We start from the raw sequence: 26,561 nt of genomic DNA, 5'->3' as shown, positions 1-26,561 counted from the left end.
TTCCCTGAACTGACTCCAATGAAACGGTATCTTTCCTTAAATAAGGAGACCAAAACTGCCCTCACTACTGTAGGTGTGGTCTCACCACCACCTTGTACAGTTGCAGTAAGGCAACATTCTTAGCTTCCAACCCCCTTGAAATAAGGTCCAACATTCCATTAGCCTTCTGGATTACCTGGTGTAACCGTGTTAGCTTCCTGTGTTTCACATGCATTTCATCCTAAATATCTTTGTGTTGCAGCTTTCTCTAGTTTTTTCTTCACTTAAATAATACTGTTCTTTTGTTCTCCCATTCAAAATGAACAACTGTACATTTTCCCACATTACACTCCATTTGTCTACTTTTGTCCATTTGAGATGCTGGAATTTGAGGAATGTGCGTTTTGGGAATTATGGGACAGGAAGAAATCATAGCAAAGGAGCAAAGCCCATGAACATGTCAGAACATAAAAATGCAAAAGTAACATTTGAGGTGTGGATGCAGATAGCAAATTAATACTGGAAAAGTGTTGACAAAAACTCAGAAAAAAGTAGCATCTTAAAATTTTAGAATTTCAATTAAGCATCAAAAAGGATCATCCCAATTTAAATGTATGGTCAGAATTTAAAGTTAAAAAGTTCACAATATTGAAACAGTGCAGAAAAATAACTTTTAGTTTTATGGAAAAAATCCCTAGCAAATCATTTTGTTTATAGAATATTTTATTTTTAAAAACTTTGCCATTAAATGTACTCTTCCCATTCCAAAAAGAATGCAAAAGAAAAGAAAATATATTACCTGCACTCTGTTGCTTTTGGTGGTAGGATGTATGGAAATAACAATTCAGTTAATTTCCTAAGATATTGGAGTTCATCTCTACGGCTTCTCAGAGCTAGGTGCAGATCCGGTCCATACTCTTCCAATGCAACTTGTTGTAAATACTCACTATGTTTTACTGAAATAGGAAGAAACATTCAAAATTAGTCATTCAAATACACCAGTGAATAATCTATGACTCCAATTCTGAATCTGCAGGTGGTATTGCATTATCCATATGTAGATAACAACCCAGGATATTTGCACACAGGAGGACTGTTCTGGAAATGAAAACCAAACAACTTTTGTTGGCCAGGAGATGCTCACACAAAAACAGCAGCTTGTGAATGGAGGTTACCCAAGCCCCTGCCACTAGCTTAGCTGATCTCGTTCGAGCCAGCTCGAGGGATGGCAAGGTGTAAATCCTCATTTCGTGGAAGAGTAATGAGGTAATGCTACTGGTGTCCTTGGGCCAGAGCCAATAACGAAAACAATGAGGCTCAGCAGATGAGCTAGATGCAATAAAGAAGAAGACATCACAGTTCGAGAAGAAAAGGAAGAAAGTATTTAAAAAGTGAAGGATTCTGGGCAGACCAGCAGCAAAAACATCAGCGATCAACCTTCATGAAGTTGAGGATCACATGCTTGGACGCTTCAAGATAACACCAAGGACTTGGGAAATTGCCTGGCCAGTGTGAATTCCAAATCTTGGGTACAGCCTTTAAATTCTTTGATTGTTCAAGAAACATCACAGAAGCATAGTAGGCGTGTGCATAGATATCAGCTTTGTATGAATGCATGGCTGCTGTTAATGTTTTCTTAACCAAACGGTATGAATTATATATCTGTTTTAATTAACCAAGTTAGTGGTTAGTTCATACAAATTTGACTCTTTTCCTTTGTGCTGAGCCAAAAACTGTTATTGAGTGTGGTAACCAGGCAACATAATTGGGGTGTTTTGATGGGCAATTGACAAGAAGCAGTTTCGCTGCTCTGATGTTGGACCCTGGTTAAAATGTGCTCAGGTTAACTGTTGTCTCAGACAGAGACAGTGAGTGGGCTTGACGATAAATCTCACCGTTGAGTCAGCAGGAGGCTCGAGTTGAATCTGATTGGCAAAACACAGAACTAGATCCTGGGGTTAAATACACAAACTTAACTCAAACAGAAACAATGGAGAGGGCTCGAGGACCAATGAGTCAGCAGGAGACACAAATCAGACATAATCTAAGACGACAAAGCAAAATGGACCTCTTAGAACCAAGGACATGGTTTTTTTTTGAGTGGAGGATCCCCTACAAACATATATAAAGGGGAAGTGGCCACAATATGGGGAGAATGCTAGTCACTCCTGCGGGGAGGGTGAAAATACTGGGCAAATCCTTTGAAAGACTGCAAGATTTAAAAAGTTGCAGAAGACTGTATCAGCCAACCTGCTAGAAGACTTGGTAGAAAGCCAGCAAGAGAACTTGGGAGTTTTGAGCCGAGATAGATGACATTTGAAAGGAGATAAATAGGCTTACACGAAAAGTGAAAATTATTTCACCCATATGAAGTAGTGAATGACACAGTACAAGAAATTAGAGAAAACAACAAATGAGGTGGCATTTTAACAAGATCACGAGGAGAAAGGGGTACTGTAAAAGTAATGCAATCATTTGAATACTACTATGAATGCACGATAGCTCAGTGGTTAACACTGTTGCCTCACAGTCCCAAGGTCCTGGGTTCGATTCCCACTTTGTGTGGAGTTTGCACATTCTCCCCATGTCTGCGTGGGTTTCCTCCCACAATCCAAAGATGTGCAGGTCAGGTGAAGTGGCCATACTAAATTGCCCATGCTAAATTGTCATAGTGTTGGGTATATTAGTCAGGGTAAATATAGAGTAGGGGACTGGGTCTGGGTGTATTGCTCTTCACAGGGTCGGTGTGGACTTGTTGGACCGAAGGCCTGTTTCCAAACTGTAGATGTGGGTGGCACGGTGGCGTAGTGGTTAGCACTGCTGCCTCACAGCGCCAGAGACCTGGGTTCAATTCCCGCCTCAGGCGACTGACTGTGTGGAGTTCGCACATTCTCCCCGTGTCTGCGTGGGTTTCCTCCGGGTGCTCCAGTTTCCTCCCACATTCCAAAGATGTGCAGGTCAGGTGAATTGGCCATGCTAAATTGCCTGTAGTGTTAGGTAAGGGGTAGATGTAGGGGTATGGGTGGGTTGCGATTCAGCGGGGCGGTGTGGACTTGTTGGGCTGAAGGGCCTGTTTCCACACTGTAATCTAGAACAGATCAGGAACAGATCTAGAACAGATCAGGAGAAGAAAAGTAACACCGGAAACCATGCAAAATGTCAAAACGGATAGAAAAGCTATAAAGCCAGCTGGCCAATCAGACAGGAATGAGAGATTTCGTTCCTGAGATAGGAAGGAAAGGTAATGATAGAGATGTAGAGATTGGGGAGGTTTGGCAAACATGCCAGCTGCTAATTACAGCAAGGAATAGTGCATCGCTGAAATATCAGTCGATCAATACAAATAATGACTTTGCATAGTGGGAGAAATATGGATAAACCCTATACATATGAGCCAGGATTCAACAAACCAAGCCATACTAACAGAAAACCAAAATGCTTTTGCCAAAGCAAACACAATTGTGTGAAGATGCAGGGGGAAGCTTGCATCCAAAGTCTAGACCCAAAGCTATGGAGAGGAATATAGATGTAAAAAGGGTTAAAAGTACCACCATGTTAGCAAATAATTTAATTTACCAAGGGAAACCCATGAATGTCATGTGGTGATAGTAAATGATCTCAAGAGACCACTTCTATCAAAACAGAAGAGAGGAAGTACTCGTTAAGAGAATACAAAAAAATGAAAAAAAAATCACTCTTTAAATGAAAAAAGACCAAGGAACAGGCCACTCCCCATAAGATTAAGTTGGCTAAGAAAACATGGACAGTTAGATTCCGAAGAAAACTGGAATAGGACTTGAATAATCTCTCAAAGAATTGGAGAATTTGGACATGAAATAATGTTGCCATAGCTGAGATTTATGAAGGTAAATTCCCTGTATGGCTGTTCATGCTTCTCGCTGAGAGCGAGAGAGAGAGAGAGAGAGAGATATATATCAGCTATTGTGTCTACCTGAAGTAATAACTTTTTCCTGTCTGGATGCGAAAGAGAGTACCCATAGCCCCTCTACTAACTTAACTATTTTTATGGTCTGGTTTGTACACATCTTCATTTGCTGGTTGTTAAATGTTGTCTTGTGTAATTTGTATATTTTGTGTCCTGGAGCTCGAGATATGAATACTGAGTTTTTTTGCATTTTGGGAATGTGTAGCGATTTGAAAGTGTGGTGTTTACCTGTATCAATTTGGAACATGAATGGTGAGTGAATAGTTGTTCCGTGAAGAGAAAAATCTGCTACGAAATGTTGATTTAAAATTTGGTTCTTAAAACTTGGTAAAAATTTCTCTCTTGGAATTAGCTACAGTTGATTAAAAAGTAGTAAAATTCAGCCAAACATATAACTTATGTAAAAACCAAAAGAACTGCAGATGGTGTAAATTATAAACAAAAACAGAAGTTGCTGGAAAAGCTCAGCAGATATGGCAGCACCTACAAAGAGAAGTCAGAGTTAACATTTCAGGTCCAGTTCTGAAGAGGGGTCACCAGACCAGAAACATCAAGTCTAATTTCTCCTCACAGATGCTGCCAGACATGCTGAGGTTTTTCAGAATTTGTTTTTGTATCCGATATAACTTATGTGTTCGTTCCTAAAATTACAGTACTGAGTTGTGTTTGGAAGAACCTTGGGTAAATTTAATTTCAGAAACTTTATGTTTAAATTATTGTTTTGGAATTTCATTTTCTGGCCAGTGAACTTTGGTGGGAAAGTATGTAAGTAATACAGAAACTGGAATTTTGGAGATGCAATTCTCTTTGAACAAAATTATCTGATAACATTTTCTAAATGTGAGAAAACTTATATCAAGGGGTTTAAAAGGAATAAAAGAGGACTCTAACAAAGGAGATAGGCTTTTCCTTTATTGAATATAAAGCACTTATTTCTATACAGGAGGAAGAGATGTTGTTGATGTTACAACATCCAGAAGTTTTCACTACACTCCTGTCAACCAGCAGTACACCACCACTGAATGACCCAATCTGCTTGAAGTGGAATGGATGGATACTGTTTGTTTTCCAGATAATTGAAGATACTGAATGTTTTTGCCAATGGCTTCAAACTTCTCAACTGCCTGCAGACTTTCAATGTCTCAAAAGAGTAATGGATAAGGAAACCTCAACCAATCAAGCCATTTGTTAACAATGCATCTCAACACTTGAGAACTACTGTGAAAATATTAAAAGGTACTGATTATCAGAAATTTCAAAACCATTCAGCATGTATACACTTAAGCATATCGCGATAAAAAATTATATTAAGAATCACATGGTTTGGCATTCTAAAGCATTTAAAGGGAATAGTCACTTGAAAAGACTCAGCAAAATGATAGGATGCATGCACAGAATCTCAGTAGTTTCCATGCAGAAAAAAACTGTGACTCTGAGGCAGTCGTTAAAATTTAGAATTTGGACAAATTTACATAGAGCTGTATCAAAATTTCTAGAATGAGTTATCAAGTACAACAGCAGTTTTAAAAGGGAGAAGAACAGACAAAGGAAGCATATGGTGAGGTCACTGCAGGAGAGAGAGAGAGAGAGAGAGAGAACCTGCACAGTTACTGCCTTTGCTGTTTGAATTCATGTATCGTTGGATGGAATGAGCTGCCAGAGGAAGTGGTGGAGGCTGGTACAATTGCAACATTTAAAAGACATTTGGATGGGTATATGAATAGGAAGGGTTTGGAGGGATATGGGCCAGGTGCTGGCAGGTGGGACGAGATTGGGTTGGGATATCTGGTCGGCATGGACGGGTTGGACCAAAGGGTCTGTTTCCATGCTGTACATCTCTATGACTAAGTACCTTTTCTATAAAAAAGTGGTAATTTTAGTGAAAGAATGAAAATATATTTTTGCCTGAATCAAACAGAAATGTTTGACTTCTGTTTTAAGATATCATTGATTGATGTTTCATTAAACTACAAATCTTTCCAAATTAGGTAACAGCTGAATTACAAAATTAATTGAGAGGAAGTGCTTAAGTGGTGGCAGAAGACAGATAAAATTAGAATAATGGGTTGTAACAGCAATTGAGGTAAAAATGCATTTTAGTGAAATGGAAGTTTAGATGCAAGCACTAAACTAATACTTTTATCTTGATGATGTTTGTGTCCTTGTCTTTCCTTTTAAGATAACTAAACTTGCTGGTGGGGCACTGCCAAAGGCATGGGGACTATATGCACAGAGATAAGTGAAACCTCATAGATCTTTGATAAGATCATACAAGAGTCAAGAATGTGTGACATGATCTTTGGATGCCAATGTTAAGTGTACAAAAGTGATTGTTATCTTGGAGGTAACAAACATGAGGGAATTCATGGTTTTAAAAAAAAATCACTGAAGAATCGGTCTCAAAAGCCTTGACAAATGGAGGTGTGGGGCCTGGAAGAGCACAAAAACAATTACACACCGACACATAGCAAAACTGGGAGGTAAAAAGAAAGTCAAAATAAAAGGTGAGATCGGCTACTATGTCAAATATTACAGAAATAAAAGAATGTGGACATGGGAGGCATGATAGTGAGCTGAGGGAAATGGCCAATCAGATAACATACCGATACCCTGAAAAAATGACAGAGGACAACCACAAGCAAATGGAAAAGCCTGATGAATGCATTGCAATTTGTTAGGGCTGCATTATTTGATACCATGTACATTGCAGCTCGGAGGGAGTACTTGCATATGGAGGTAGTTACCACTCAAAGATAAAATTATTCATAAAATTGGCAAGGAAGGAAACATATTGAAGAAGTATCCTCAAGACAGATAAGAAAGCTGGGGAAATTGAGTCTATGTATGATTTATTTTACAGTTATTGAGTAAGGTGATGTGCAGATAGAGAACTGGAGGATATGAAAAAAAAAACAAGGAGCATGAACCTGAATTTCATTTCATTACACCCCAAGTCGTCATTGGACTGGACCAAGGTTAAGCAAAAGGTGATTAACCTGATGTTGATGTATTTGGCACTGACACATAGTTAATAAGACTCCGAGCTCTGGTTGGCAAGCGGCCTCTGGGACAGCTAAGTTAACGGAGGAGCATCCATATCCTGCAGAGGGGACTGGGAGGACCTCTGGTTTGGCTCCTGGTACAGAAGGATCCAGATCTGAAGGTTAAACTAATGCACATGAGCATACATGGTTTTGGTTCAACAAAACAGGCAAGGATCAGACCACAGATGTAATGTTTAGCTGAGGTATTTTTGGCGTCATGGATTTTGAAAACTTGCTCACTCGCTAGCCCGCTATACCAATAAATAATTAAGAATTACTACTTAGAGCTCATGTCGAATTAAGGAGAAATTCTTCAGTCATTAGATATGCTGATTTTATGTACATTGGTGTTATGAAGATGTAGGTATACTTTAAGAGAGTTAAAAGCAGCAGAACTACTGGAACTACTGATCCTTAATAAGGCAACAATGTAACACATGCTTGAACAATTCAATTGGCTCATTGCTTGGAGACAAAAACGAATTTGAATTCGGCAAATCAATTTAAATTATACCCTGAAAAATATCAAAACCCAATTCAGTTTTAATTTAGTCTATTGACAATCTTAAAAGTCAATGACACAATCAGATTCATTGGGGGTATAGGACTGGGGAAAATTGAACAGTTGAGAGGAGAACCGCCAAGCCCAGCCTGTAAACAGCTCTCTTAAAAGTAACTTTTCGATCAGTAACCTGTGACGTAGAAATTCCTAAGACGACGACAAGATGATACAGTAAGATCCAAATAGGAGAACGAAAGTTGCCTGGTTTTGAGGTCAGAGGTGTGGTTTTGTAAATCTTAATTGGGAGTTTTATTGGACTAGTATTACAGAAGGGAAGGTAAAAGATAGGTTAGAGGACAAAATTGTAAATAGTGATTAGTTAATTATTCTCTGTTATACTTTAAGAAATAAAGTTGTTAATTTTTGCTTCAAATAGTCCATGGTGCCTCGAATTCTTGCAGATTACTGCATGGGATAATCTTTTCTGTGTTGCTGGTTTTAAATTAAGCAGAAGGGTTATCCCATGTCGTAACAGTTTGGGGGCTCGAGTCCATGATTTGAACTAGTTTAGACAGATTTGAATAAATTTGGGGTACAAAAAATAACAGCAGATTTAAACACTTGCAGGTTAGTGTCCTAGATCTTTAAATAAAACGTAGGTAAGACAATTTGTTTAATTTCTTGTGGTTGAGTAAATTAAAAGTGAGAAGAAACGGCTCTTAAAATTGCTAAAGAGGTTCTGGGATTTGAAAATGATTCTCAAATTCGCCAAGAAAGTTTAGAAGGAAAGAAAACGGCCATACATTTAGAATTTGGGTTAGATTTGGGTTTAACCAAATTAAGTTAGATTTGGGTTTAACCAAAAACAAAAGTAAAGCTGAAATTATAAGAATTACTCAAACACTTAGGTGTGTCAGAGAAACAGCAGTAGAGGTATAAAAAGTTAAACTACAATAGAGGAAAATGAAGTTAGAAGATAAACAAAGGGAGAGAGAAAGAGAGAGAGGAAAAAGAGAGAAACAAGATTCTTGGCTGAGCAAAGAGAGAAAAGAGAGAGAGAATTTGAACTGGAGAAATTCTGACTTAGTCAGCAAAGTCAAGTTAACAGGATGGAGATTAAAAGAGAAGGTAGCGATATTTAAATGTCAAAATTCTGCCACATTTTGATGAGAAGATGTTGAAGCCTTCTTTATTCCATTCGAAAAATTGGCTAAGCAGATGGAGTGGTCTGAGGATTTATGGGTAATGCTAGTTCAGACTAAACTGGTAGGCAGAGCTAGTGAGGTATTTGTCACGCTGTCAGATGAGGTGTCAAAAGATAATGAAGAGGTTAAACAGGCTATCTTAAGTGCTTATTAATTGGTACCAGAAGCATATAGACAGCAATTCAAAAACAAAGAAGGAACCAGGTCAGATTTACGTTGAGTTCGAAAGAATTAAACAGTCATGTTGATCTATGGGTGCATGCCTTGAACATAGATAGGACATTTTGGCTCTAAGAGAGACTATTCTGCTGGGCAGCACGATAGCTCAGTGGTTAACACTGTTGCCTCACAGTCCCAAGGTCCTGGGTTCGATTCCCACTTTGTGTGGAGTTTGCACATTCTCCCCATGTCTGCGTGGGTTTCCTCCCACAATCCAAAGATGTGCAGGTCAGGTGAAGTGGCCATACTAAATTGCCCATGCTAAATTGTCATAGTGTTGGGTATATTAGTCAGGGTAAATATAGGGTAGGGGACTGGGTCTGGGTGTATTGCTCTTCACAGGGTCGGTGTGGACTTGTTGGACCGAAGGCCTGTTTCCAAACTGTAGGTAGTCTAATCTAATCAATCACGTGGTGGAACAGAAATTTCAGGAAGTGAAAAGGGCAGCAGAATTAGCAGATGGGAACATGCTGGTGCATAAGACAAGCTGCCAGCCAGAATTTCGTCCTAAAGAAGTTAGGACAAGGTGAGATCCTACACTACTAAATCAAAAGTAGAGAGCACTGGTAAGATTTTACCACAGGATGAAAAAAGAAGCCCAAGAGGGTGGAAAAGGAGGTGAAAGGCCTCAGGTGTTTTCACTGTAATGGAGTGGAACACAGAAAATTACAGTGTCGGTGGTTTGAGAAGGCACTGGGAAAAGGTATTTGCACCGCCAGAAGGTGGGATTCTTAAAGACACAGTGATGGTCATTAAAGAAAGGCACTGTTGGAAAAGATGTGGTAAAAGAGGCTCAGCCAGAGGCATTAGAGAAGGTAGTAAAGGAGACCCTAAGAAGAGCTGAGAAGTTGCAGGAGAGTGCACAGCCGAGGCAGGGGCTGGGTATGGAGCAAGTACCTGATCTCTAAAAATAATTCGCCTCTGTGGGTGGGTCAGAGTGGGATGCAGGTTGGTGTGGACTTGTTGGGCTGAAGGGCTTGTCTCCACACTAAGTAATCTAATCTAATCTAATCTAAAGTTTAATCAGAAAGAACAGGGCGAGAAGGACAAGTTATAATTTTGAGAGATACAGGATCTAACCAATCGCTGATAGGAAGGAATGCACTCTTTCTGATCTGTTACTAGAGAGAGTGTGGAAATTTATGGGATAGATGGACAGAAATTTAGCATTCCCCTATGTAAGATGAGGTTGGAGTGCCAACTCAAGACTGGGGAAGTTACAGTGGGAGTGATTGACAGAGTGTCAGTTCCAGGAATTCAGTTCATTCTTGGGAATGATTTGGCAGGATCCAAGGTGGAAGTGACACCCCTTCTTGTGGAGAAGCCCAAGGAAGACCAAGAAACTGAGGAGTTAAAATACAAAAATCCTTGGTATTTTCCCAGACTGTGTGGTAACCATTATAAGTCACAGTACAAAGTGAAAAGTAAAGAGAAAGATGAAGGAGTTGAGATTCAGTTATCAGATACCCTGTTTGATGTAATGGTGCAGAGAGTCAGACAGAAGTGTTTAGTGCTGAAAGGCTAAGAGACAACAGCAAGGCAAGACGATAAAAGATATTTATGTGGATGTCTACTCCAAAAAGGAGGCAGAGAATATCCCTGAGGTTTATTATCTGAAAGACAGAATCCTCTGATGGAAATGGAGACCACAGCAAATTATTGCAGAGGAGAAATGGGTCAAAGTGCACCAGATTGTGTTGCCAATAGCATACAGACAGGATGTCATAGAGTCATAGAGTCAGAGATGTACAGCATGGAAACAGTACCTTCGGTCCAACCCGTATATGCCGACCGGATATCCCAACCCAATCTAGTCCCACCTGCCAGCACCCGGCCCATATCCCTCCAAACCCTTCCTATTCATATACTCATCCAAATGCCTCTTAAATTTTGCAATTGTACTAGCCTTCACCACTTCCTCTGGCAGCTCATTCCATACAAGTACCATCCTCTGCATGAAAAAGTTGCCCCTTAGGTCTCTTTTATATCTTTCCCCTCTCACCCTAAACCTAAGCCCTTTAGTTCTGGACTCCCTGACCTCAGGGAAAAGACTTTGTCTATTTATCCTATCCATGCCGCTCATAATTTTGTAAACCTCTATAAGGTCACCCCTCAGTCTCCGACGCTCCAGGGAAAACAGCTCCAGCCTGTTCAGCCTCTCCCTATAGCCCAGATCCTCCAACCCTGGCAACATCCTTGTATGCGTTACAGGTAGCACGTGAACTACCTGTAGGTGGTCACTTAGGAGTACGAAAGACTCAGGCTAAGGCACAAAAACATTTGTATTGGCCTGTAATGCACAAGAATTATGTAACTTTTGCCATACGTGTCAAACATGCCAAATGGTAGCTAAGCCACAGGCTTAATAAAACCAGCACCTTTGTTGCCAATTCCCGCATTTGAAGAACCTTTCACTCAGGTTTATAATTGGTTACGTAGGTCCCCTTCCGAGAACCAGTACTTGTTAACCATAATGGATGTGTCTACCAGATTTCCGGAGGCATATCCATTATGGAGAATCAAGGCAAAAAGGGTAGTAGAGGGATTAGTAGTTTTTTTTCACATGGTATGGGCTACCCAGAGAGATTCAGTCAGACCAAGGGTCAAATTTTACTGCCAGGCTGTTTAAGGAGGCTATGAATAGCTTAGGTATACAGCATTTTAAATCCAGTGCTTATCATCCTGAATCCCAGGAAACTTTTGAACTGTGGCATCAGACCTTGAAGACCGTACTGTCAGGTTTACCAGAATAATTGGGATAAAAGGTATTCCATTCGTATTGTTTGCCATTAGAGATGCCCCAAATGAATCTACTCAGTTTACTCCCTTCAAGTTAATATTCTGTTATGAAGTGAGAGACCCTTTGAAATTAATTAAAGAAAAAATTTACAGGACCAAAGTATTGGAGGTGAGGGGGAGACTAAATAAAGTAGGTGAGTTAGCTAAACAGCATCTAAAGAGGTCACAATGTAGAATGAAACAGGTGGCATATAAAAGCTCTCTGAGACTCAGACGTTCGCCCAAGGGGATAATGTGTTAGTACTGCTACCAATGATAGGAGATCCTTCAAAGCCAGGTTTAGTGGTTCCTATCAAATTGAGAAAAGGTTGAGTCAGGTGAACTATCTAGTAAAGATGCCAGATAGAAAAAAAAGCTATCGGATATGTCATATGAACATGTTGAAATTGTATTACTCTAGAGAGAAAGAACTGGAGAAACAGGTATTAGTTACTGCCTTGCAGAGTGAGGAATCAAATCTAGATGATATGGATTTTGAGGTGCCTCAAAATAGATTTTAAAATGAAGTAGTCCCCGAGAAGTTGGATAGATTAGTAAGCTATCGGTCTCAGGAGCATAGAATGCAGTTGAAAGATTTGTTATTATAGTAAAAGGACATATGTAAGAATCAGATTGGGAGGACTAATGCTATTGTATACGAAGTAGATGTAGGAAATACTGTTCCAATAAAACAACACCCCTGTTGGCTTAATCTTTTCAAAGCCAGATAGGTCCAGATGGAGGTGGACGCTATGCTTGACGAGAGCATCATCAAAACAAGCCACAGCGAGTGGAGTTCACCGATCGTCTTAAGTTTCCAAACTAGACTGGACTCAATGATTGTGTATGGATTATTGGAAGGTCAACACCGTTACAAAATCAGACTCTTATCCAATTCCGAAAATGGAGGACTGTATCAAGAAAGTCGGACAAGCAGTTACATCACCAAGTTGAACTTAATGCATGGTTACTGGCAGGTACCTTTTATCAGAGACAGAGACAGTGAAATAAATTTCACAGTTTCTGATAAAGGTAGCTGCCAGTAACCACACATTAAGTCCAACGTGGGAATGGGCTATATCAGTTTAAAGTAATGCCCTTTGGAGTGAAGAACGCAACCGTCACATTCCAAACACTCATGAACAGAGTTGGGGCTGGTTTAACAAACTGTGCAGACAATTTGGACGAAGTAGTGATCTTTAGTTAATCCTGGAAAGATCACATGGTACAGTTGACAGAGCTCTTTGAAAGACTCCGAGAAGCAATATTGGTGATAGACTTAAATAAAACTGAATTCGCGAAAGCAGCGGTGACATTCTTGGGACATAACATCAATCACGGAAGGTTGACCCCACGGAACGCAAAGACGAAGGCCATTGGGGAATTTCCACAACCAATCTTGAAGAAAGAGATGCTTCGATTCTCTTTAAACATTCAATTCGAATGTTTCTTCAGAACGTCAACAGTGTAGTGGCACCCTTAACCAATTTGCTGAAGAACACCACAAGATTTTGGTGGACAGAACCATGCCAAGTGGCATTCGACCATTTCAAAATCGATATTAACCAAAGCATTTTTAGCTACACCAAACTTTTCAAAACCTTTTAAAGTCATAATTGATGCTAGTGACATTGGCGTTGGAGCTGTACTCCCACAGGAAGAGGAGGATGGGATTGAACTGCCAGTTGGTTACTTTTCAAAGATGATCAACATCCACCAGAGGAAATACTCCACTGGCCTTACAGCATTTTAATGTGTATGTCACAAACAATGGGGCAGAGACCGTTCTGTAAACTGACCACAATCTGCTTAAATTTTTAGAACAGTTTAAAGAAAATGGGACTATTCGGTTGGAGTCTTATGTTACAGACTTTTAATTTAAAACTCATATATGTTGCGGTTGGATGAATGTAATCATTGATGCGGTATCGTAGATTTAACAGAGACTTTAAACGAGATTTGCCTTTATTAAATGTTTTTTATATATTTATACACACACACAGGTATATGGGAAGAAGTTAAGGTGAACTTATATTAAAGTTATCTGTAGATTAGGGTTAGGTGTTTATAAAGTAGAGAAAAAAATGAAACGATCTTTTCATTATTATGATGCATTTTTTCTTAAGGGGGAAGGTGTTAAGAAGATGTGAGTGTACTTAAGAGAGTTTAAAGCAGCAGAATTACCAGACACAGCACCAAGTGTTCTCCATTAGGCAATAATGTAACACTTGCTCAAACAACTCTATAAGCTTATTGCCTGGAGACAAAAACAAATTTGAATTCGGCCAATCAATTTAAATTATACCCCAAGAAATATCAAACTCCAATCCAGATTGAATTTAGTCTGTTGACATTCTGGGGGGGGGGGGGGTAATAAGACCAGGGGAAATTGAACAGTTGAGAGGAGAACTGCCAAGCCCGGCCTGTAAACAAACTGCTTGAATAATAGCTCTCCTAAAATTAGCTTTTCGATCAGTAACCCGTGACAAAGAAATTCCTAAGAAGCAAAGAAGCAAAGAAGACATAGGAAGATCTGAATAAGAGAACGAAAGCTGCCTGGTTTTGAGATAAGAAATGTAGTCTTGTAAATCTTAATCGGGAGTTTTATCAGACCAGTATTATAGAAGGGAAGGTAAAAGCTAGGTTAGAGGAAGAAATTGTAAATAGTGATTAATTAATTATTCTCTGTTACACTTTAAGAAATAAAGTTGTTAATTTTTACTTTACGGAAGGTTGACCCCATAGAACGCAAAGACATAACCATCGAGGATTTTCCACAACCACTCGAATTTTTACACATGACTACACAGAATAAATCTTTTCTGTGCTGCTGACTTTAAATTAAGCAGGAGGGTTTACCCAGTGTCATAACAATTGGTAACTGTAACACTCAAAACGTATCAGCTCAGAAGGTGGAAAAGTGAAATTATTGGAAAGATAGAAATTGAAGCTCTAACAAAACAGAAATGACCATTGTTGTTAGAGAAGGGATTGTGTGAATTGGGTAGTCAGTTGTTCTCTCTTTTTAATTAAGTAGGTAGACTTCTTTTATCTAAAACACACACCCACTGGGGGTCGTTGGCAATCCCATGAATGGTTAGCAGAACGAAAGGAAAATGATGATCCTAAGATAAATGTCTTTGGACCAGAGGACTGGGGAGGGTGGTGTGTGGATGTTGGCCAAATGCTGCTCACACATCAAAACAGCAACTTGTGAACTGAAGTTATCTGAGCCCCATGGCAAGTATCTCTAACTTGGGACTGGCTCCAGCCACGTCAGTTGAGGGATGACATAAGGTGTACATCCTTATTTGGTGGAAGAGTAATGAGGTAATGCTACCAGTGTCTGTGGGCCAGAGTCAATAACAAAAAGACACAGGCTCTGCAGATGAGCCAGAAGCTAATGAAGAATAAGACACCATAGTTCGGGAAGGAAAAAGGATAAAAATTAAGGATTTTGGGCTTGCTGACAGCAAAAACTTCACATATCAACCTTTGCGAAGTTGAAGGTACTGTGCTTGGAAGCTTGGAGATAACAGAGGACATGAGAAATTGCCTGGCCAGCACGAGCCATTCCTGAGCATTAGTCTTAAAGTTCTTTGTTCAGGAAATATCATAGATTTTAGCCTTGCATGAATTGCATGTATATTAACCTTTTAACCAAACGGTATGAATTCAATGTCTGTTTTAACTAAACTAATTAAGATAGCAGTTAGTTAATAATAGATTTGACTCCTTTCCTCTGTGCCCAAGCCAATGACTACTGTCGAGGGTGGTAACGGGACAACATTTTAAACACCAGTATCAGCATTAGAAATAATATTTCAAGACTCTAAGTAGTTGAGCATTTGTGTCTAGATATTTACTTATTAACCTGCTGAGATGCCATGATGCACCACTGGAGTAGGTGAGGCTTGAACCTGGACTCCTAACTCAGAGGTAGGTACATTGCCACTGCATCATTCAGAGTCCATTGTTTTTTATTTAATCTTTTCATTTGAATCACAGTTGAAGTTAAAAATTGAACCTTGATTAGCAATTTGTTTTGAGAGAGAAGAGAATAAAGACGGATGTCTTCTGTTGAGAATCGGCCTGGAAAATAATGCAATTTAATTAATGTTCTAACGACATTCGAGATGAATCAGCACAGAGCTGTTGCTATACTCAGGGTTGGCAGTTGTTTGGATGTTGAATTAGTCAATCAAGTGAGGACTGGTGCTAACAAGTCAGACAACGTTGACTGAAAAGAAAAAAAGAAAACAGTTCTGTTTTTTGGTAGGGGGCAGTGTGATCTTTGAAGGCTTCTGGAGGCTCTGCTGGTTTGTTTTGCTATCTCTCAGCTATCGAACTGTTAACTATTCTAAGAATGCAATCTGAGTCTATTAAAATAAATAATAAATACATACATACATAAATAAATGCTGAAACCATTTGCATTAACCAGTGACTTCAGTTTTCAAGAAAGATATACAGTTCTACTTTCTTGTGAACAACTCATCATGTAAGGATTTCATGAAGGCCTAGTATCCATTGCTTGAATCGGTTCATTGAACTGACAATTTACAACTCTCATTTTCTTTATAATCCCTCAACTGTGGCTGTCTGCATGAGAGAGTGGAGTGAGTATGATCAAAAGGAGATTGGACTTGCTTTCCTTGCTTGTGTTCTACAAAAGTTGCAAGATTAAAAATAGCGTCAATTCTTGTTTAAATTAAAACCTGGTGTCCAAGTTTTGTTATCCATAAAGTTTCACTAGGAATAATTGGGCAGTTTCAAGAGTCACTGAATGTTGTAAGTCCAGGGACAGTGAGCCTAGTTTGGTTTGGCTTGCTATCCCTGTGACACAACCACAAGAGCCCTCTCCATCTGCGTCCATATTTGCAAAATTGAATGGACGTATTGATTCACCAACAATCAAACTCTTGATATAACATAACATCAGGTCCACTGAGGTCATGCTTTAAAAAGATTTCCATTCTACAGTACATTGCAACATTGGACTAGCCAACCATCGTTAGCAAGATACTTGCACTTCCATCTGAGTTCTAAACAAACATGATTTGGTTGTGATAAATGTATATTGAAACTTTGTCAGAATCAGTAAATTTCAAACAATTATTTAGGTTGCAATGGGCAAGTAAATAAAATATGGCACAGCATGCTATGCATCTGGACTACAGAATAAGAGTATGCATTAATGGGGAGACTCTCCTAGTTACTCTTTTACCTTTAATATACTTGTACAATTTTTTTTGGATTCTCCTAAGCTTTTCTGCCAAAGCTACTTCATGACCCCTTTTTGCCCTCCTAATCTCCCTCTTCAGTGTACTCCTACACTCCTATCCTCAAGGGATTCATTTTATCCCATCTGTCTATATCTGGACCACAGCCTCAATATCTCCAATCAGTGTATCCTAATTCTGCCAGCTTTACAGGAAAATGCTGTTCCTGAAACTCATGATCTCACTTTTAAAAGCCTCCCATCGAAATTGGCCTTGCTCCAATTTAGAAGTTTAACTTGTGGACCAGGCCTTACCCTTGCCATAATTATTTTAAAAGTAATAGAATTGTGGTCACTGGTCCCCCACTAACACCTCAGTCATGTGCCCTGCCTTATTTCACAAGAGGTGGTCACGTTTTTGCCCCATCTCTAGTAGGGTTATCTGAATATTAATTGAGAAAATTTTCTTGTACACACTAAAATTCCTCCCCGTCCAAGCCCTTAACACTATGACAATCCCCGTCTATGTTTGGAAAGTTAAAATCCCCGATTACAATCCTTTTATTCTTACAGTTATCGCCTTATATATTTGGTCCTCAATTTCCTGAAAACTATTGGGGGAGCCTTAAGGTACAATCACATCAAAGTGATCCCCTCCTTTTTATTTCTCAGTTCTATCCATACAGTTTCACTTGATTATTCCCCAGGAATATCCTCTCTAAATACTACTGTGATGTTTTCCCTAATCAAAAATGCCGCTGCATCTCCTCTCCATTAAGCTACCAGTCCTGTCCCTCCTTCAACCATGTGTCTGTCATAGTTGCTCACTGGCTTCAAGATAAAAACCAAAGTCTGGGAGCAAAGTGTAGTCAGAGTCACAGAAGGTAAGAAGTGGCGTTCCTAATGGATCAATGCTGGGAACACTTCTGTTGACAATTTACATTAATACTTGTGACTTTGGATTCAAAAACACTTGGGGTCCATGTTGGAGAATTTGTGGGACGGTAGCAGGAAGAGATTGGTGAGAGAAAGAGCAAATACTAAAATGTACTGCAGCAGATTAGAAAAGTACATTAATACTCTTGCAGAATGGGCAAATGTGAGTCAAGATTAAATGAGAGATCATACATTTTGATAAGAATAAGGAAGTGACAACAGATAGAGGTTCAAGAATGGATGATAGAACATAGAACAATACAGCACAGAACAGGCCCTTCGGCCCTCGATATTGTGCCGACCTGTGCACTATTCTCAGCTCGTCCCCCTACACTATCCCATCATCATCCATATGCTTATCTGAGGATTGTTTAAATCTTCAGAATGTGGCTGAGTTAACTACATTCTCAGGTAGAGCATTCCACACCCTTACCGCTCTCTTGAGTAAAGAACCTGCCTCTGATATCTGTCTTAAATCTATCACCCTTCAATTTGTAGCTATGACCCCTCGTACACACTGACGTCATCATCCTAGGAAAAAGATTTTCACTGTCTACCCTATCTAATCCTCTGATCATCTTGTATGTCTCTATCAAATCCCCCCTTAGCCTTTTTCTTTCCAATGAGAACAGACCGAAGTCTCTAAGCCCTTCCTCATAAGACCTTCCCTCCAGACCAGGCAACGTCCTGGTAAATCTCCTCTGCACCTTTTCCAATGCTACCACATCCTTCCCGAAATATGGGGACCAGAACTGTACACAATATTCCAAGTGTGGCTGCACCAGCATTTTGTATAGTTGCAGCATGATATTGCGGTTCCTGAACTTAATCCCTCTACCAATGAAACCTAACTCACCATATGCCTTCTTATCAGCACTATCCACCTAGGGGGCAACTTTCAGGGATTTATGCACATGGACTCAAAGATCCCTCTGCACATCCACACCACCAAGAATCTTTCCATTGACCCAGTACTCTGCCTTCCTGTTATTCTTCCCAAAGTGCATCACCTCACATTTAGCTGCATTGAACTCCATTTGCCACCTCCCAGCCCAATTCTGCAGTTTATCCAGGTCCTCCTGCAACCTGTAACATTCTTCCAAACTGTCCACTACTCCACCGACTTTAGTGTCATCTGCAAATTTACTAATCCATCCACCTATGCCTGCGTCTAAGTCATTTATAAAAATGACTAACAGATCCTTATGGCACACTGCTAGTAACCGGACTCCAGGCTGAATATTTTCCATCAACCACCACTCGCTGCCTTCTTCCAGAAAGCCAGTTTCTAATCCAAACTGCTAAATCAGCCTCAATTCCATGCCTCTGCATTTTCTTCATTAGCCAACCATGTGGAACCTTATCAAAGGCTTTACTGAAGTCCACGTATACCATGTCAACTGCCCTACCCTTATCTACATGCTTGGTCAGCTTCTCAAAAACCTCAGTGAGAACCTGCCCTTAACAAAACCATGTTGACTATCTGAAATTAAATTGTTGCTTGCTAGATGATTATAAATCATATCTCTCATAATCCTTTCCAAAACCTTTGCTACAACAGAAGGCTCACTGGTCTATAATTACCTGGGTTCTCTCTACTGCCCTTCTTGAACATGGCCACAACATTTGCAATCCTCCAGTCCTCTGGTACTATACCTGTAGACAATGACGATCAAAGATCAAGGACAAAGACTCCACCATCTCCTCCCTAACTTCCCAGAGAATCCTTGGATAAATCCCATCCGGCCCAGGGGACTTGTCTACTTTCACTCCACCTAGAATTGATAACACCTCCTCCTTACTAACCTCAAATAGGTTCAACAAGGTTCCCCATGAGAGCATGGTGAGCAAGGTTAGATCTCACGGATTACAGGGAGAACTAGCCATTTGGATACAGAACTAACTCAAAGGTAGAAGACAGAGGGTGATGGTGGAGGGTTGTTTTTCATACTAGAGGCCTGTGACCAGTGGAGTGCCACAAGGATCGGTGCTGGGTCCACTACTTTTCACCATTTATATAAATGATTTGATTGTGAATGTAGGAGGTACAAGTTAGTAGGTTTGCTGATGACACCAAAATTGAAGGTTTAGTGGACAGCGAAAAGGTTACCTCAGATTACAACAGGATCTTGATCAAATGGGCAAATGGGCTGAGGAATGGCAGATGGAGTTTAATTTAGATAAATGTGAGGTGCTGCACTTTTGAAAAGCAAATCAGAGCACTTAATTATACACTTAATGGTAAGGTCCTAGGGAGTGTTGCTGAACAAAGAGACCTTGGAGTGTAGGTTCATAATAGATTCTTGAAAGTGGAGTCGAAGATAGATACGATAGTGAAGGCGGTGTTTGGTAAGCTTTCTTTTGTTGGTCAGAGTATTGATTACAAGAGTTGGGAGGTCATGTTGCAGCTGTACAGGACATTGGTTAGGCCACTGTTGGAATATTGCATGCAATTCTGGTCTCCTTCCTATCGGAAAGATGTTGTGAAACTTGAAAGGGTTCAGAAAATATTTACAAGGATGTTGCCAGGGTTGGAGGATTTGAGCTACAGGGAGAGTCTGAACAGGCTGGGGCTGTTTTCCCTGGAGCATTGGAGGCTGAGGTTTATAAACTTTACAGAGGTTTATAAAATCATGAGGGGCATGGATAGGGTAAATAGGCAAAGTCTTTTCCCTGGGGTTGGGGAGTCCAGAACTAGAGAGCATAGGTTTCAAGTGAAAGGGAAAAGATTTCAAAGGGACCCAAGAGGCAACTTTTTCAGAGAGGGTGGTACATGTATGGAATGAGCTGCCAGAGGATGTGGTGGAGGCTGGTACAATTACAACATTTAAAAGGCATCTGGATGGGTATATGAATAGGAAGGGTTTAGAGGGATATGGGCCTGGTGCTGGCAAATGGGACTAGATTAAGTTGGGATATCTGGACCGAATGGTCTGTTTTGGTGCTGTATAACTATCTAAGCATCTAGACGAGCACTTAAAATGCCAGGGGAATAATCAGCTGTGGAGACAGTTCAGGGAAATGGGATCAGTGTGGTTTGGTGTTGGCTTGTTGGCATCGACATGATGTTAGACTCTGTGATTTAACGATGTATGCCACGCTGTTTTTGTAAGGCCACACATCGCAGGGTCATTCTGTGAGGGAAGTCGCTGATTTGGGTGGATTTAGTCACATCACCCACCCCTCCAGACCTCAGATCCCACTGCCTCCGTTCTCCCAGAACGGAATCATTTTCCTTACAGCTTGGGAAAGAATCAGAAAGAACAGCCTTCCCGCGCACCCAAATGGGAAGGGATGGAGCTGATTCCAGACAAAGGAAGCACTGAAGTGGTTGGACAGAAACTGTTAGTTTACATCTGCAGTGCGTGGTCATGTATAGACTTGCGATGTGCTGAGGCGTTCAATTCCAACACGATCCTGACACTCCCCACCCTCTCCCCAACAGGAATCAACACAGACTCAGACAGCAAACTGCCCCCAACCAGCAACCTCAATCTCAACCAGCTCCCCCAGGACAGGGACAACATAGGGTTAGGTACAAGGTAAAGCTCTCTCTACACTGTCCCCCCCCCCCCCATCAAACACTCCCAGGTCAGGGACAGCACAGGGTTAGATACAGAGCAAAGCTCCCTCTACACTGTCCCCCCCATCAAACACTCCCAGGACAGGGTTAGATACAGGGTAAAGCTCACTCTACACCATCCCCCAATCAAACACTCCCAGGACAAGGACAGCACGGGGTGAGATACAGAGTAAAGCTCCCTCTATGTGGGGTTATATACAGAGTAAAGCTCCCTCTACCTATCAGGGCTATGCCAGGACTCACTGACATCCTTCAGAGACAATCATCAGCCGTTCTTCCCTGGTCTGACCTACACGTGACTCCAGACCCGCAGCAATATGATTGGCTCTGAACTGCCCTCTGTAATAGCCTGAGTGAGGGAGATTGGGGATGGTCCTTCCAACAATGCCCCTCTGATGTGAGAGATGACCTCAGCCCACTCTGTGACTGTCACTGCCCTGATGCAGCCATCTCTTACCAGTCCTGTCACCCACAGCAGCCAATGCAGCACTACCACAGTTGAAACGGTGGGTGGGCAGGGCATTTTCAGCACAGGAAGATCCCACAGGGCCCACACAAGATCAGAAGCATGGCTCCAAACCAGGGCGATCTTTCACATCCACAGGTCAATCGAAGCTGCCACGTCCCAGTGACCACATTGTACACAGGTACCCAGTTTAAGGCCTGTTGGTTTTGGAGAGCAGGTAGAATTCATCATTTCCCCCTCACTCCCCTTTCTTCAATCCTTCCCAACAGCCCTGGAGATTTCCAGTCTCTTGCATTGGTGGACCACTGTTCGACAGTGTGGGGCTTCACAGGTGCACCCAAATCAGCCCTCCCTCGGTGTGAACACTCAAATTCTTTGATCAAAGTGGTAGGTTGAGGTAGGGAACCCCACTCAGGTCTAGCTTCCCTTCATTCACCCCCATGACCCCTCACACTACACCTGACGCCCCCTGAATGGGTCAGGTACTTTTTAGATTAGATTCCCTACAGTATGGAAACAGGCCCTTCGGCCCAACAAGTCCAAACTGACCCTCCAAAGACCAACACGCCCAGACCCAGTCCCCCGCCCTATAGTTACTCCCGACTAATGTACCTAACATTAGGGACAATTTCCCATGGCCAATTCACCCTAACCTGCACATTCCTGGGTACTATGGGGCAATTTCCCATGGTCAACCCACCCTAACCTGCACATTCCTGGGCACTATGGGGCAATTTCCCATGGTCAACCCACACTAACCTGCACATCCCTGGACACTATGGGACAATTTCCCACGGCCAATCCACCCTAACCGCCAGGCCCGGACCAGATTTGTCCTCGGCCACTTTGGGAAACGAGAAATGCAATTGCTTCGCCACTTGCGAAGATCTTTTCATCCTCACTCTCCACTGGAGTCGTACCTGTGGACTGGAGAGAGGCAAATGTAATTCCTCTCTTCAAGAAAGGAAATAGGGAATCCCTGGCAATTACTGACCAGTAAGTCTCATGTCTGTCGTCTGCAAGGTGTTAGAAAGGATTCTGAGGGATAGGATTTATGACCATCTGGAAGAGCATGGCTTGATTAAATGCAGTCAACACGGCTTTGTGAGGGGCAGGTCATGCCTCACAAATCTTATCGAGTTCTTTGAGGATGTGACTAGAAAAGTTGATGAAGGTCGAGCTGTGGATGTGATGCATATGGACTTTAGCAAGGCATTTAATAAGGTTCCCCATTCAGAAGGTCAGGAGGAATGGGATTCAGGGGAACATAGCTGTCTGGATACAGAATTGGCTGGCCAACAGAAGACAATGAGTGGTAGTAGAAGGAAAATATTCTGCCTCGAAGTCTGTGGTGAGTGGTATTCCACAGGGCTCTGTCCTTGGGCCTCTACCGTTTGTAATTTTTATTAATGACTTGGATGAGGGGATTGAAGGATGGGTCAGCAAGTTTGCAGATGACACAAAGGTTGGAGGTGTCGTTGACAGTATAGAGGACTGTTGTAGGCTGCGGCGGAACATTGACAGGGTGCAGAGATGGGCTGAGAGGTGGCAGATGGAGTTCAACCTGGATAAATGCGAGGTGATGCATTTTGGAAGGTCGAATTTGAAAGCTGAGTACAGGATTAAGGATAGGATTCTTGGTAGTGTGGAGGAACAGAGGAATCTTGGGGTGCAGATACATAGATCCCTTAAAATAGCCACCCAAGTGGACAGGGTTGTTAAGAAAGCATATGGTGTTTTGGCTTTCATTAACAGGGGTATTGAGTTTAAGAGTCGTGAGATCTTGTTGCAGCTCTATAAAACTTTGGTTAGACCGCGCTTGGAATACTGCGTCCAGTTTTGGTCGCCCTATTATAAGATGTGGATGCTTTGGAGCGGGTTCAGAGGAGGTTTACCAGGATGCTGCCTGGACTGGAGGGCTTATCTTATGAGGAGAGGTTGACTGAGCTCGGACTTATTTCATTGGAGAAAAGGAGTAAAAGAGGGGACCTAATTGAGGCATACAAGGTAATGAGAGGCATGGATAGAGTCGATAGCCAGAGACTATTTCCCAGGGCAGAAATGACTAACACGAGGGGTCACAGTTTTAAGCTGGTTGGAGGAAAGTATAGAGGGGATGTCAGAGGCGGGTTCTTTACACAGAGTGTTGCGAGAGCGTGGAATGCGTTGCCAGCAGCAGTTGTGGAGGCAGGGTCATTGGGGACATTTAAGAGACTCCTCGACATACATATGGTCACAGAAATTTGAGGGTGCATATATGAGGATCAGTGGTCAGCACAACATCGTGGGCTGAAGGGCCTGTTCTGTGCTGTACTGTTCTATGTTCTCTAACCTGTACACCCCCTGGGCACTATGGGACAATTTCCCATGGCCAATCCACCCTAACCTGTACATCCCCTGGACCGCGGGAGGAAACGGAGCACCCGGAGGAAACCCACGCAGACACGGGGAGAATGCGCAAATATGATTAAAGGAATATTAAAGTATAAAAGCATCTTACATTAAATATTGTCTTACAGGCTAATAAAGAAAGCACCAGGCTTTATTTCTAAAGGAATTGAATTAGAAAGTGGGGCAGGTGTACTAATCAGGTATAAAACTGGATTACAGCAGACTTAGAGTATTGCATTCAGTTTTGATAAAGGAAATACATTGAAGAGCACAAAAAGATGCGTTCTAATAGAGGTCTTTAACATTATGACAAGTTTAAGTGTGTGAAGACAGAGTGAATGTTTCCACTCATGGGGAAGGGCATAATCAGAGATCATCAATGTAAGACAGCCACAAAAATAAAGCAAACAGAGAATTTAGAAGGAAACTCTTCACCAAGGAAGTACTGAAAATGTCAAACATTAATGTAGTGAAGAGAATAGTATAGTTATAGAACAAAGAATAGTACAGCACAGTACAGGCCCTTCAGCTCTCGATGTTGTGCCAACCTTTTATTCAACTCTAAGATCAAACTAACATACATACCCTTCATTTTACTACCCAAGAGTTGCTTAAATGTCCCGAATGTATCTGACTCTACTACCACTGCTGGCAGTGCATTCCACACACCCACCAGGCTGTGTGTAAAGAACCTACCTCTGACATCTCCCCTAAACCTTCCTCCAATCACCTTAAAATTATGCCCCCTCGTGATCGCCATTTCCACCCTGGGAAAGAGTCTCTGGCTATCCACTCTATCAATGCCTCTCATCATCTTGTACACCTCTATCAAATCATCTCTCAACCTTCTTCGCTCCAGTGAGAAAAACTCTAGCTCCCTCAACCTTACTTCTAAAGTCATGCCCTCCAGTCCAGGCAGCATCCTGGTTAATCTCCTCTGCACCTTCGCTAATTACCCTTCCTATAATGAGGCGACCAGAACTGAACACAATATTCCAAGTGTGGTCTAATTGGTGCTCTATAGAGCTGCAGCATAACCTTGTGCCTCTTAAACTCAATCCCCCGATCATGAAAGCCAACACACCATACGCCTTAACAACTTTGAAGGATCAATGGACATGAATCCCAAGGTCCCTCTGTTCCCCACATTGCCAAGAATCCCGCCTTTTACCCTGTATTCTGCATTCAAATTTGGTGGGAATATATTGGATGAGAAATACAAGCACTGGGGAGAAAGGAACCAAGTGTCATTCTGATGGATTTAGTTGATAAATATTAAAAAGCTCAAGTACATCATAAATGCTGGCATGGACAGGTCAAGTCATGTATGTAGACAGACATGTAAAATATGTAAAAACACCAAGGTTTGTGTGGTGGACAAATGTTAACTTCACATATTAACTGGGACTCCTCTAGTGTCAGGTGCTTAGAATGGGGTGGAATTTGTTACATGCATCCAAGAGGATTTCTTAAAGCAACATGTAAAAAGTCCAACTAAGGAAGAGATCATACTAGATCTGGTATTGGGAAATGGGCCTGGCCAGATGAGTAAAGTTTCAGTGAGGGAGCATTTTGGGAATTCCATAAATTTTAAATTACTTACGGATAAGAATAATAGACATCATCAGGTGAAAGCACTAAACAGGGAGAAAGCTAAATACAATGGATGTTGTCTACATGGACTATAGCAAGACCTTTGACAAGGTCCCTCATTGTAGGCTGATAGTGAAAAAGAAGTCACATGGTGAGCTGGTAAAATGTACCACTAGTTTTACCTGAACAAAACAATCACAGCAAAAAATGGTTGATGTCCAGGGCAATACCTTGATCAATCAGGTCAATTTGCCTGGCTTAAATCAGAATAAAATGTACATGCTCTTCTTGTATACAAATACTATTTGGAAGTTTCCAGCATGTGCAAGAACTATTAGAAATTGAGGTCCTCCTTAACCATGTGATCACTCAATAACCCATATTTGGTATTCCTATGTAACATGCAACTTCACTTAATTGTATCATATTAGTTACTCACTTTCCACAAGGATAAACAAAAGATTAATCAAGCGCATTTCCCTATTGAGTACAATCTTTTTACAAAATAAGATTTTGTTCTTAAAAGGAATGAAAAATAATCTTCAAATGGAGGTGGACTAAGGGACATCAGTCATTGTAGCAGCATGAGTAGCTGCCCATGATCACTGACAGAGGAGGTTAGACAGGTTATTGACAAGTCAGAAATAGCCAGCCTCCAAAATAATTTATATCAATAGAAATATGTGGAGAGGGGATAA

The 26,561-nt window shown here is 41.2% G+C and overlaps 1 protein-coding gene across 5 annotated transcripts in view; it reads right to left on the bottom strand.

Annotated features, from left to right (window-relative positions):
• Nucleotides 1–26,561, bottom strand: part of snx14 (sorting nexin 14) — a 209,391-nt gene that overhangs the window by 141,105 nt on the left and 41,725 nt on the right. For all 5 annotated transcript variants that reach the window (XM_072581136.1, XM_072581137.1, XM_072581138.1 and 2 more), the window contains exon 8: nucleotides 779–935. In XM_072581136.1, coding sequence (XP_072437237.1) covers nucleotides 779–935 — 157 coding nt within the window. The remainder of the gene's footprint in view (nucleotides 1–778; nucleotides 936–26,561) is intronic.

Source organism: Chiloscyllium punctatum, chromosome 11, assembly GCF_047496795.1.
Source record: "Chiloscyllium punctatum isolate Juve2018m chromosome 11, sChiPun1.3, whole genome shotgun sequence".
NCBI lineage: Eukaryota > Metazoa > Chordata > Chondrichthyes > Orectolobiformes > Hemiscylliidae > Chiloscyllium > Chiloscyllium punctatum.
This window is presented reverse-complemented; position numbering and strand designations above follow the sequence as displayed.